General features: G+C 38.1%; 1 protein-coding gene and 1 long non-coding RNA gene across 2 annotated transcripts; both read left to right on the top strand.

Annotated features, from left to right (window-relative positions):
* The first annotated feature begins 1,513 nt into the window (after nt 1-1,513).
* bco1l (beta-carotene oxygenase 1, like) lies at nt 1,514-13,445 on the top strand. The gene is made up of 11 exons (XM_026157527.2): nt 1,514-1,653; nt 2,730-2,858; nt 2,957-3,086; nt 3,722-3,869; nt 4,067-4,214; nt 4,649-4,869; nt 10,491-10,757; nt 10,837-10,942; nt 11,014-11,108; nt 12,349-12,460; nt 12,570-13,445. The coding sequence occupies exons 1-11, from the start codon at nt 1,590-1,592 to the stop codon at nt 12,728-12,730; spliced, it is 1,581 nt and encodes a 526-aa protein (XP_026013312.2). The 5' UTR covers nt 1,514-1,589; the 3' UTR covers nt 12,731-13,445.
* On the top strand, nt 5,903-10,477 carry LOC145419286 (uncharacterized). The gene is made up of 5 exons (XR_013905375.1): nt 5,903-6,195; nt 7,012-7,250; nt 7,610-7,698; nt 7,811-7,983; nt 8,147-10,477. It is a non-coding gene; the product is annotated as an uncharacterized LOC145419286 (long non-coding RNA).
* Nucleotides 13,446-13,868: the final 423 nt, after the last annotated feature.

The following is a 13,868-nucleotide window of genomic DNA, read 5'->3' as shown; positions in this document are numbered from 1 at the left end:
AACAATGAATTCAGAGTTGGAGGTGCTGATTCGTAACTCAACAACTTTACAGTCAGCTGCTACCATCCCAGTACATCGACCCAGTGGAAGTCGTTGTTTGTTGAAGACAGCAGACCTACATCCTCCACAAAACGCAAAGATAAGAATCTGAAAATGTGACACCCTCCATACCTTGACTGTTCACTGTCTACCAGGAACAAATAGGCCTTATAGCAAGCGATGGAGATGAAGCTTTCATTGCAGTTGTACAGAGACCAAAGCTTACAACAGCAAGCCAGATACCCAATGGTCCTGCAGGAACCCCTGAATCTGAGGTTCAACTAACCGATGACTTGCCATCAATTTCAGCCAAATTGTTTATTCAAATCTAGGTATTGGTCCACAGCTGATGCATCTGTGAAAGTAGGGTCTATATGCAAAACATTTCTACATTACATCACTGTAATGATGTTTATATACCAAAAGATGAGGTTCTGATTTTGAATGAATATTTTAATCTGCAAAGTAGCTATTTAACAGATGTAAAGGAGAAAAAAAAGGTAAATAAAGAATCTAAGTAGATTGGATTAAATCGTGTCATTCATTATATAACAATCAAATGCTGAGTCAAAGCTTCTAATAGGTGTTAGACTATGATGTATTATTCTAGGTTGAGTAATTTCTAGGACACAGTGCCAGGACACACTCTGACCTGGAGAAATATCCCGATAAGAGCATTTGTAAAGTTGTAAACTGATTTAGATTACATCTGTTACTTTACATTACACGCAGGTGGAGGTGATAAACAGGATGTGTTGGACTTTTTATAGTGTACAAAGTCAAAATGTGTTTCAGCTGGATTATGATGATTAGTGCTGCAATGATTTAATTAGCACCCAATGCTGTAATCAACTGTAAACAATTATTGTTTCTAAACCAAAAAGATCCAAATGTTTGCTGTTAGTCAAAGTCATGCCTCTTAGTAAACTGTAAAAGTGAAATATATATTTCTAGCTATAAAGCTAGACATAACTATTGAACAACACAGCAATTTACAGTTCATATTTAGATAATGAGAATTCTTATCACTGGCTTACAGATTATCAATCAGACCTGAGCTTAAAGATTCATCCAGCTACAATGCAAAAGAAAAATTGGCAATAAGACAGTTTAGAGATGCAGTGATAGTATAAAACATTCAAATAAGTTTGGATTTTTAAATTAAAAAAAATATGTTGTTTCAATTGAATTTTGTGTAAAAACAAAAAAGTGACAGAGCCTATAGATCAAATTAAATAAAAATGTAAAATATAGTTAAAAATTATGTTTTAGTTCTTTTGATTTGTCTGATTTGATGAATGTAATGTAGCTGTGGACAACATAAGCCCAGTTATTAACATCTAAATGGTGCTTGAAGTAAGCCAACAGGCAGACTTTTATTATGAAAAGCCCAGTAAAGTCCATTCCAGCTTACTTACATAATCAGCTGCACTTATGTTTCCTGAAGCCTGCAAGTATCACGTAGTCAGCTGCTGTCTGTGTTTTCAATCAGAGGTGGGACTCAATCGGAGCAGTGCACTCTGGGAGGCTTGTAGCTCAGGAAGAAAAGCATGCAGTCAATTATTTCAAGAAATGGATGTGAAACTCCAGAGCCAGTGAAAACCGAAGTGAAAGGTGAGTTTGAACCATTAAAGAGTTTGTAAAATGTTGAGTCTGTTGGTTTAAAGAGTCATTAATAAATTCAGCTTGCTCTTTTGGAAGGTTTCCACCTGAACAAACAAAAAGAAAACACACAGCTCAAAAGGTTAGAATAGGCTTAAATAGACTGTCTGCTGACATTACCAACATATTCTATTGCAGCAAGTAGAATGTGACACCGATAAATGCATAGCAAACAGGGAGCAGTGCCAAACTCTGAAGACTTGAACCTCCACTTGTTGCAAGTGTAGGTTTAAGTCTCTGTAGAATAAAGTATTTTCTAGCATCTGCCTCCAGAGTTATAATGTTCATTTGTTGTTATGTTTTGTTTATGTTAAATTAGAAACTTTGCAGCTTTTATTGGTCATATAGAGGAAATCCTGAGTAGATGTTTGTTGTATGTGCTTTGCATGTGTCAGACTGAATGGATGACTCAAGTCATAAGCTCTGTATTTATTATTATTATTATTATTATTATTATTATTATTTACCTGTTGTGTGGCACTGGAGTTGCTGACCATTTAATGATTATAATCATGGAGTAGTTTATTAGTAGTTACATTTCATTATCCTCCAAAATTACCTCACAGTGAAAATTCTTCAATACAAATGTTCCTTTATATCAATACCTTAACCAGAACCATTTTCCCATTTTATATATAAGAATCATGACTGTGGTATCTTTAAAACATGGATTTATGGAGATATTTAAAGGACACATGGGGCTTTAATTTTGCATAAATTAATTTCTGGTGGATCTGACTTTGCTTCAGTTATCACTGAAATTAGGATTGTGGCCCTCTATCACTTATTTTTACTGAGCTCTTCAGGTTAACAGTTCTTTCTTAGCCTAACGTCCATTAAAATTTCAAGTTAGGAGTTTACAACCTTTTGATCACTTCACAGTAATCCAAACCCCAAATGTGTAGTAAGATAAAAAAGTTCCACAACTCCACAATGGACCTTTTGGTTAGATTGCTGTCACAAAGCTTCTGTGTTAAGAATGGATTTAAAGCCCATTAACAGTGGTGTTTGTAACCTTTGACCTGCAGGATCTGTCCCTTCCTGGCTGCAGGGCACCCTGCTGAGGAACGGGCCTGGGCTTTTCTCTGTAGGTAACTCTGAGTACAACCACTGGTTTGACGGCTTGTCGCTCATCCACAGCTTCACCTTCAGCAATGGTCAGACTTTGATAAACCTTCAGCATCATTTAACTGTTGACTGTCAGTTGTCCATGTAACTGCTGAATATGTTCAATGTTCTGATATTGCTATTTCAGGTGAGGTGACTTACAGAAGTAAGTTTCTGAAGAGCGACACCTATAAGAGGAACATCAAGGCAAACAAGATTGTTGTCTCTGAGTTTGGCACCATGATCTACCCTGATCCTTGCAAAAACATCTTCTCCAGGTAAAGCCCATCCAGATCATGATCTTACAGAATATATAATACTCAGATTTCAGATCTTTCTAGTTTCAGTCCAGAACAGACTTAAAAAGCTCAAGTTCAGCCCATTCAGCTTTTGTCCACTCTAGCTTTCTATGTTTAGTAGACATAAGAGATTTTAAATCTGGAACCGAATAGTGTAGTACATCTAAAGTCTCTGCTTCAATTTATCATGGATGGATATCACAGTTCTGTGTTAGTTTACCTAGCATACAACAAGAGCTAAATGGATGGATGGACTGATGGACGGATGGATGAAAATAGAAATCTGAATCAAACCTTACAAGTCTTGTGTTATTGGTCCATTTGGGGTTTGATGATTTCAGATATGTACAGACCACTTTAAGTAAACTGGGACAGACTAACCAAGACACTTGAGGTTTTTCTGATGTTTATTTTTTTTAATCAGAATATCTGCTTCAATTCATCAGTTCATGAAAGTGCAAAATGCAATTCTCTGGGTTAGTAAGAGGTTTACTTGCATAACCATTACCTAAAGACGTTTGGTTGATTGGATATTTGTTTTCTTAGGAATGTATACCAATACTGAATTATTTCAGCTGTGTGCCCCAAAAAACCCTTCCACGCTCTCTCACCAGGGCATTCACACACCTCCAGAATGTCATTTCTGACTTTACTGACAACAACTTGATCAACATAATTCGTTATGGTCAGGACTACTACGCTTCCTCCGAGGTCAACTACATAAATCAGATTGACCCTGACACCCTGGAAACTATCGGCAGGGTAAGTTAGTCTGCACATTCTGCCTGGGAACATTTTAAAAAGGTTCAGGTTTTCGTTAAATGGTCCACTGTTGAATACCCAAAGGTAAAGAGTAACTATATGAGTTTCGTTTAGCACCACAGTTGGATATAATGGCAACAAGCATCTCTGTGAAAGATTTGTCCTTCCTCAAATGTACTGCCCTGTATTAATTTCAGAAAAACTACAGGAACCACATTGCCTTGAACCTAGCAACGGCTCATCCACACTACGATGAGGAGGGCAATACGTACAATATGGGGACTGCTATTATTGGTTTTGGCCAGCCAAAATATATGATCTTCAAAGTCCCAGCTGATGCCTCAGGTGTCTGCAGTAATTCATTCTGTCCTGTTTATTTCTGTTCCTAAACTTTAAATCCTCAAGATAAATTATTTAGCAGTAATTAGATATCATTCTGAGAATATAGTAAACCTACGCACAGCAGTAAAGTTACTTATTTGCCATTGTGTGCTCCATGAGCCACGTATTCATTTGATTACAACTTAGGTTTAATTGATTTATGACACCACAATCAGACCTCTCAAAGAAGACAGTTGATATGAACTGTTACACTATCATTTACAAAGTGTGTGTCACAGTAGCTCACTTTATTTTCATTTGCTTCATTTACTTTCATTTACTTCATTAATGATTTTTAAATTATTGGTTCTCCCTTTTTAAAATCAAGAAATGAAGACAAGTGAACAGAGTAACAAGCAATTAAAGTGAAGCTTACAACACTGTGTTGACTGTTTCAGATAAAAATCACAAAAAGTCAGCGCTGAGGAAAGTGCAGCAGATCTGTTCAGTCCCTTTTCGCTCCTCACTTTTTCCAAGCTACTTCCACAGCTTTGGCATGACTGAGAACTACATTGTGTTTGTGGAGCAACCTTTCAAACTGGATATTGTCAAACTTGCCACTGCCTACTTCAGGGGGGTCAACTGGGGAGGCTGCCTCAAATTTGATCAAGATGATATGGTAAGTCTTCCACATTTTTATCAACTCCTAATAGTGAAATTATATATAAGTTGTCATTTAAGCTATTAAGAAAAAATCTACTCAGAGAAAAACAATGTTCCCTCTAATTTTTCATGTGTCTAAACGAACACACTAACTCCCTGAGCGGTCCCTTGGACCACTGTGAGCAACAGCAGACGTGTGCACTGTGGTCACACATGGTTTATTAAAATAATTACGGTACGATCTTGTCACTGAAGTGGACGCGCAACGGGACATCATAGCGTGGCTCAAGCATGTTCATCATAGTTTAAACCCCTTGTTTTGCACGAGGGAATATGACCTCCCGTCTGCAGCTAAACACCCCAGTAGCTTTTGTAATAGCTTTAGCCTGGTCGGATTGGGCAGCAAAGGGCTGCTTAAATGCCGCAAACTCCTCTGCTCCTCCACCTGGACCGCTAGCACTGATCATAACTATGGCTTGACAGACTGACCACCCACACCATACACATACTTTTTTTCCTTCTTTTTCGAATCTTCATATCACGTGCGTGTCGAACCGTGGAGTGGGATCGGTTCGGATTATGGATCAACCGTGATCCGTTACACCACTAGTTAAAAATAACTTGAACTCCAGTTTTGAAAATACAACTTTCTTTTCTTTATAAAGCTCTGACTTGTATTATAAGTATGAGTCTGTGGTCTGGGAGAGAGTCCTGTAACTCTGTCTGCAAAATACAGTGTATAATGACCAATGTTGGGCAATTAATTATATAGTTGTTTTCAAAAAAGTAACTGAGTTTTGCAAACAACAAAGGTTTTTGCAGCTGTTTACCTAAAAATGCAGCCAAGGCGGTTTTTTAAATAAACATTTCAAACTATTTACAGAACAATCAGCTGTTCTGCATCAAATTTGATGCCACACAACCCAGATAGCAAGGAGACATTGAACAGATGTTGATTTTCCATCTGAACCATCAGAATCGTCAGGATTGAAATGTCAACACTAAACCAATGTTGAAACAACATTGAAATACTGATGAAACCTTACACTGACATTGAAATAACATTGATTCACTGTTGTTCTGTCATCGTTGATTGTTGATCTATTTATAGTTGACAAGGTGACAACAATCACGTTGAAAAACCATCGATTTATGGTTGAGCGGGAAATTAAAGCTGCTACCACTTGGACTATTCCGCAGCACCCCTATCACATTGGTACATCCCTCCAGGTAACCATTGTCTTGTACAGTAGAGCGGGACATTAGATTTACTCTCAGCGGAATTGACCGGAGAAGGCATCAGTTCATGCACTGCACTGGCCTGCACCACGATTAGTATAAGGTAAGAATGAATGACTTTTGTTCTATTCGTTATTTCCACGGTCGCATTTGGATAACAGTAAAAAAAAAAAAAAAAAAAATTGTTAATGTAAAGTTTCGGATAAAATGTGGGAGCCCGAAATTGTGTCTACTTTCATCTTACAATCCGGCAACAAGTAAATTGCACTGCAAACAAAGTCTATCAACAAAGAAAACATTTTCGTTTCATACTTTTCCGTTATATTCCCTTACAAAGCTAGCTTTAACGCTTCGAGGGTTCCTTTGTTCTTGCCGTCGCCTCGGCGCTTGACCCAGACTTTCGCTCTGTAGTTGCTTTTTAGCATAGTACTACAAAAAATTGTAAATCTGTGATATATGATTGATAAACGTAAAGGTAACTGTATAAATGTGTTCAATGACTTTGTTACTTTTAATGATTGGAGAGCACCCGCTTCGATTCGCACTCAATTCAAACTTTACGCTGCACGCTCACCTAACTTGCGTTTGCACCTTTTGTCCACACGTAAACTGCGTTTAGCATTTACGTGTGGACGAGGAAGACGGAGAAAACGCAGCGTCAAAGGTGTGCGCCTATTTTGACGCCACACTGTGCGCCAAGTTTTTGTCTCGGTGCCATGAATTCCTACAATGGCAGACTTAGACAAAATACTGTTAATGTTATTATCTTCAGTGTTTAAATGCTTACATATACGGGTTTGCTTGTAATTGTTGCCTATATACATTTTAAGCTATTATTTATTATTTAGTTCAATCAATAGATCAAGTTTTGTAGTGACTATGAAATATATTGTAATTATCTGTTTCCTGTTTATCCTAGACAGGGCAAAAAAGGACTCCAAATTAAAAAAAAGATAAAAATGAAAGACTGGTGCATTGTGCAGTTTAGCACTGGTGGTACAGAAATAGTCCCTAGATCATGGATAAATGGGGAGAAATTGTCATGGCCTCCATATCCTCCGTGAGACACATTCAGGATCCACGACGCAGTAAAGAGGAGAGTTCATCCTGGTGCAACATGGCTCACCTATGCACCAGTCCGACTTCTAATAAGCCATGGTGGGTATCATCTGGATTGGTGTTGTATAAATGTAACAATAACAAGTTTTTTTTTTTATTTCACAAACATATCTTTGATTGCTAAGAATTTATGATCTTGTCTTTTATACATATCTTTGGTGCTTGCATACTGCAATATCACCACATAATATAGTCCAAAAAGTGGAAGCTTGTAAACTTTTTATAAATGCAAAGCCGTATACACTTGTGCACTTCAAAAAATTCCGTGTATACTGTACCTTCTTGCACATCTCCGTTTCCTGTGTGTGTTGTTATAAATCAAACTGTAACTTTAGGAAAAAATATTCCAAAAGCACATTTGTAATTACTTATGACCGTTTTCAACTTTTTTTCTTTAGACCAAATCCCCTGTACACATATAGTGACTCAGAGGATGAGCAGCCCACAAAGAAATGGTTTCCCCAGGCCCCTCGAGTGAAAATACCAGGTAATAAAATACTGTCTAGTGTCTTTGTACATATCTGTGTGTGACACAAGGAAACTTTTGATAAGTTGTCTGTATTCTTAAATACTTAAAAAAAATTATCTTTTTCTGTCAGACCTGACGAGAGCTGTTAACGAACTCCGTGAGGAGGTCAGAGCCATCCGCAATACCGGCTGCAATGAATCGGTAGATGCTGGGGTACTGCCTCTGGATTTGCCCTTGCACAACATTGAGGAGCTAAACAATGCAGAGCCAGCTCTTCAATCACAAGAGGCAAATAAGGCAATGGTAAGTATATAAAGGTTATGTACACTTTGTAACTATAAAGTGTAATAGCTGTCAGATGTGATTTAAATACATAACAACGGCCTGTTGGTTAAACACACAAGCACTTGCATACACATTTAAGACATGAGACACGCTAATTCCATCTCTTAAAATGTGTCTATAGGTGAGACGCTTTGCCTTGATTGGAGCCTGACGCAGCAGTTAGGGGCAAACTCTATGTCCGACTTTGTCTTTGCACAAGCAGTGCAGAAATGGCTCCGATACGCCCCAGATCATTTGGGTGGTGCAGGACGCACATCATGCAAAAAATTACAAACTTCTGTGAATCATATAAACGTAAATAGGAAACTGTCTTTTAATAAAGTATTTAGCAAACGAAACATGCCTATTGACCTTTTTTTGTTTATTTTTTTTCTCTCTTACATCACATGCAATGCTTTCTTATTTTAGGATATTAATATTGACATGATACATTGTGAGACATTTGGGTTTTTTTTTTATAAAGGGTGTCCAATTTAAGGAATAAGTACAATTATGTGTTTAGGTGGTTGAAGTATTGATGGAAACATGCAGTAGTTTAGTATTTGTTAAAATACCTATAAAGAAAGGTAGATTTCCAGTCATGATTTAACTGTTGTTTTAATAAAAAGCAAATATGCGAAAGAGGTGGAAAATCAACACCATAGCTCAACAGTGTTTCAATATCAGAATCTGACATTGTTTCAATGTCAGCAGTATTAGAAAATATAACGTTGAATCAACGTCAGGTTTCAACATTGATTCAACATCAAAACCTGACGTTGTTTCAACGTTAAAAAAGGGTGCAAGAGTGACGTTAGGTCAACGTCACACTTCAACGTTGATTCAATGACACAGCCTGATATTGACTCAACATTGTTTCAATGTTTCCTTGCTATCTGGGAAATTATTTGTGCCACTCCAAAAATAATTTCTGTCCACTATGAGCTAAAGGAGAAAAACAGCCTGATACCTGCAGGCCTGACAACAGGAGATGTATCACTCCTGTATCACCTGTAACATTCAGCAGTCGCCTCATTGTTCTGACACACACAACAAAAACTACACTACACACTAACTACACAAGATTTGCGCTAAACGTCACAAATATCTCACATATCAAAACACCGCCGTCACTCCTAAAACTTCCCCCTTCCTAAACAATAAATGCCATGTTGCCATATTATTTTTTTGATTGGTGACATGGTACATTTTTCCACCAACAGGAAAGGGTGGGTTTTTTTGGTTTTGTTTTTGCTCACAGGCGGAGAGTGCTTTTGAGCGTTTTACTTATAAAACGCTGTTTTTACTGTTTCTTCCCACAGTAAATATAAACAACGACAGTATTCAGGAAGAAAACCAAACATTGCATATACTTTTATCATAACTCTGATTTTACGTGGCCTATCAACACGATTTAAAAACTGGTGTAAAGTCCACACTTTCTCCGTCTGTCCTGCTCACATCTCCAATTGTTGTACATGTTGTCATTAACGTGGCTTCACTCCACATCAGCCACGCCGCTTTGCTCGCTAAAACACCGGTGTCGCACATAAGGACGCTGTCATAGCCTGTCAACAACGTTGATTAGCTGCATATGAATGTAAATCGCATTATTGGCTGGACTATGGGATAAGGTGGCATTGTTGTAATCCCATAGGGGAGCAGCCAGTCACTCACTGACTAACACTGCAAAACAGAATTGTTAGTCTTAATTTTAATTTCAATTCAGGTAGATTTTTTTTTTTTTTGGTGCGCAATGCAGATTTTCTGTGCGCAGAGACCGTGTCAGCAGTGCGCAATTGCGAATGCGCGCAGCTTAGAGGAACATTGGAGAAAAACTACACCGACAGTATATACTGATTATTTGTGGGATTCCACCTGGCTCTCTCCTTGGCCCTTCACATTTGTAGTTTAAGGTGCAATGTTGGTTCTCTGTGCCACTGTGGGCACCAGAACAAATTGAAAAACATGAAATGTTACATACCATCACTCTGTTAAAGCATGCTGCCTCCTTAAAACCAAGCAGAAACGTCTGGGCTGAAAAATGAAGCCAGTGGTGAAGTACCAAAAATTGCAGATCTTCTTTTTGCAGATCTATTCTAGCCTGAACAAATGCCAGGAAACCAACCAAATAATTGCATGCACTGCCATCAAAAATAGAACAGGCAACAGTGTACTACAAAAGTACGCTGCACAAAAGCACCACTAACATAGTATAAAATTATTTATACAAATTTAAATCATCTTAAGATATGAAATAACACAGAATAGAAGCGATACTGCAAATACCGAGTTTGTCATTTTCTATTTTGCTGGATTTACTTATTATGTAAAACTAGACTCTGATTTAAATTTTCCACAACAAGAAATTGCTCATTGCTGATTTGAAGTCTCCCAAGAAACCAAAAAACAATGGATTAGTACATTTCTGGTTATAACAGGTATTTGAGGTTTTCCGTAATACTGTTACCTGTTTTCTTTTCCAGACTTTTTTTCATATCATCAATAGAAAAACAGGAAAGGAAATCTCCACATGTTTTCATGCCGATGCCCTGGTGGTTTTTCACCACATCAACGCCTATGAGGATGACGGCCATGTGGTGTTTGACCTGATCAGCTACAAGGACAGCAACCTGTACAACATGTTCTACCTGGAGAACATCAAAAAAGAGACTAGCAACTTCATCCAGAGCCATAAGAGCTTCTCCCCACCATCCTGCCAAAGATTTGTTATTCCGCTCAACATCAACAAGGTATAGTTAGTATTTAGTGAAGATTCACTCACACTTACATTCTATTTCATCAATAAATAACAATGTACCTGCTCTTCAGGAGTCTCCCAGGGGATCTAATCTGGTGACTCTGACTGACACAACGGCTCAGGCAATTTTGCAGGAGGACGGATCAATCTATTGTCAGCCAGACACCCTTTTTATAGGTTAGTCATCCACAAAGTGACTGTCATTAAACGCTGTCTGATCCACCTAACGAGTCTGATTCCTCTTGAAGGTTTGGAGCTGCCTGGGATCAACTACAAATTCAACGCTAAAAAGTACAGATATTTCTATGGGTCCAGGCTAGAGTGGTCTCCTCATCCCAACAAGGTGAAGCAACATTATTGATTATCGATTTATTAAATCGCTTTTGATTGCTTTTGGGGTGAACAATTATACATACATGAACCACATTTCCATGTAGTTAACATTGGACACCAAATGTGATTTTTTTCCTAAACATTTATCCTTCTATCTTCTGCTTCTTATTGGGGCCTGGGTCATAAGGGTAGGAGTCTAAGCAGTTGAGCTCTCGCTCTACTGGCCACTACCTTCATCCTTCCTAGGGGGAATATCAAGCTTTTTCCACACCAGCTGAGAGAAATATTCTCTCCAGCACGACCTGGTTCTGCCTGCTGGTCTATTCCAAGTTGGGCATGCACCTAGAAGCTTTTTTGCCCAGGATGCATGACTAAACCACCTCAATTAGTTCCTTTTAATGTGGGCATCCAAGCTCCCCACTCTTTCTGGAGGTGAGCTCAGTTGTCACTTGGAGGAAGCTCATTTCAAATAATCAAGCTTTTAAATTGTCAAAATGCATCCATAAAGCATCTGAAAATGAAATTTCATGGTAATAATGAAGCAGCTAGTCTAAGACATGAACCCCAAAGTCCTGAGTTTGACCAGTTTTACGCCTGAAAAAATAATGGTCTGGATTTTGTTTTTAAGTAGGATTCCCTTAAGATCAACTTGCGTAAAATGCAAAGCCAGAGACAAAGCATTAACCAGCTCCTTCTTCCAGCCTTAAATGACCTATATGCAAGCAGGACAAGACAAGCAAAACATTTTAATAAGCATTCAAATGAATTAAAGCAAGGTCCCTCCAATTTAAATGTACCCAATTTCATGGATTAATTATGGTCCAGGCCTCCATTTCAACATCGGAAACAGGGGGATGGGGGTGGGGGCAGCTTTGGGTAAAGTTTTGTAAGTTTTGTAGGAAAATTTAATTGAATATCAGTCAGTAACGCAAATTCTGTTTCTTTACATGAAAACGACAATAGGTATCTTCAAGTGCTAGAAACAACTACGACGCTGGCTGTATTTTATGCACTATAACTTCCACAGATGCACATATGAGGATGAACAATCTTAATCTTAATCTTAGACTAATCAAACTAAATCATTCAGTCAGCATTTTCAAACAAATAAAGTGAAAATGTCAGTTACTGTTGGCCTAGTATGGTGCTGAATACTCAAATCTGTGAGGACAGTGAATGCCTGAACCAAAATTAGGATGATCTATTCTAAGGTTGTTGAGGTCTGCTACTTTAACACTATGACCCAACAGATCGCCAAGTTTGACATTGTTGAAAGGAAACACGTTGAATGGGTGCAGAAAGACTGCTATCCTTCAGAGCCAGTGTTCGTCGCATCTCCCGGAGCTGTGGAGGAAGATGATGGTGAGAGCTACGCTGTCAAGCACACAAACTTATATATTTAGAAACCACAATAATGGTTGATGTGCATAGAGCAAAATGTGTATTTCCATTGTATCTTTTCCTTATCCAGGAGTCATCCTGTCATCCATTGTTTCTGCGGATCCCAGCATTTCTCCGTTCATGCTCGTGCTCGATGCCAAAACGTTTAAGGAGATCGCCCGAGCCTCCATCCCCACCACTGTCCACATGGACCTCCACGGACTTTTCATTCCCGCTGCTGATTCATCATAGAATTGAATCTTTTAAGTAAAGTAGACAATGAAGTCAAACTTATTTTTAAAAAACCTTTTAAGCAATGTCCAGTGTTAACAGTGGACACAAAAAATCTACTGTTACTCGCTTTACCTTTGCTAATCTTAAAGCACTTTAAAAGACAGGTTTAGGGGAATGTATAGCATTAAAAATGCAAATGAAGTGAGATCAGCAATGTTTGAAAATCTCATTATAGCTGCACAAAGTTTCCACCTCAGTCACGTGTAGAAACTTTTATGGTAAGTTAACATTTTTTTTTATTTCCAGAGATTTTATTTTGTAACATAAAAATGTTGAGAAATTAAGCATAAAACACAATTACTTTAATACATAAAAGCTCTAACTACTCAACTTTTAGACTGAGATATGTCTTCTCATGCAAACAACAAACTTACTGTTTGCTGCCCTAATTTAAAACCTAATGACCCGAGGGGTCTCAAGAGAAAATGGCTACTGTGTGTTATGTTGTTATGATGTCCCAAATGAACCAACACGAGATACTCGTCAGACCCCAAATATTGCCCTGTGGTTGGGTGCCCCCACCAATCAGTCAAGTTTTCCTCCATGTTTCCTTTTGAGGTGTTATTTCCTATTCTTCGTCGAAATCAAGAGTCTAAGGATGGAGGCTTTTGTTGGCTGTACAGATTTGTATTTTGTGATACAGAGCTATATAAATAAACTAATCTGACTTAAATGTAAGTTATTTTGTCTTTTTTTCCTTCTGCTGTGTTTCCATATTATTTATGCATGACCATATTTTGATATTTGCCAATACAGTTGATCATGATTGAACAGTAAGTTATAGTCACAACAGCACCTGATGCTTCATTTATTGATAATGTGGTGAACTGTTCATCCATGATGCAAATCTCCCGTTCCAACACATCCCAAAGATGCTCTGATGGTTGTAGAGGCCATTTAAGTAGAATGAAGTCCTTGTCGTGTTCAAGAAACCAGTTTGAGATGATTTGAGCTTTGTGCTATCATGCTGGAAGAAGCCATACAGGGATGGTCAGCAAAAAATATTCACGTAGGCTGTGGTGTTTAGAAAAAGTGCCAAGGAAATAACCCCATGCCATTATACCACCACCAGTCTGAACCTTTGATATAAGGAAGG

The sequence above is a fragment of the Astatotilapia calliptera genome, chromosome 23 (assembly GCF_964374335.1).
Source record: "Astatotilapia calliptera chromosome 23, fAstCal68.1, whole genome shotgun sequence".
Lineage (NCBI taxonomy): Eukaryota > Metazoa > Chordata > Actinopteri > Cichliformes > Cichlidae > Astatotilapia > Astatotilapia calliptera.
This window is presented reverse-complemented; position numbering and strand designations above follow the sequence as displayed.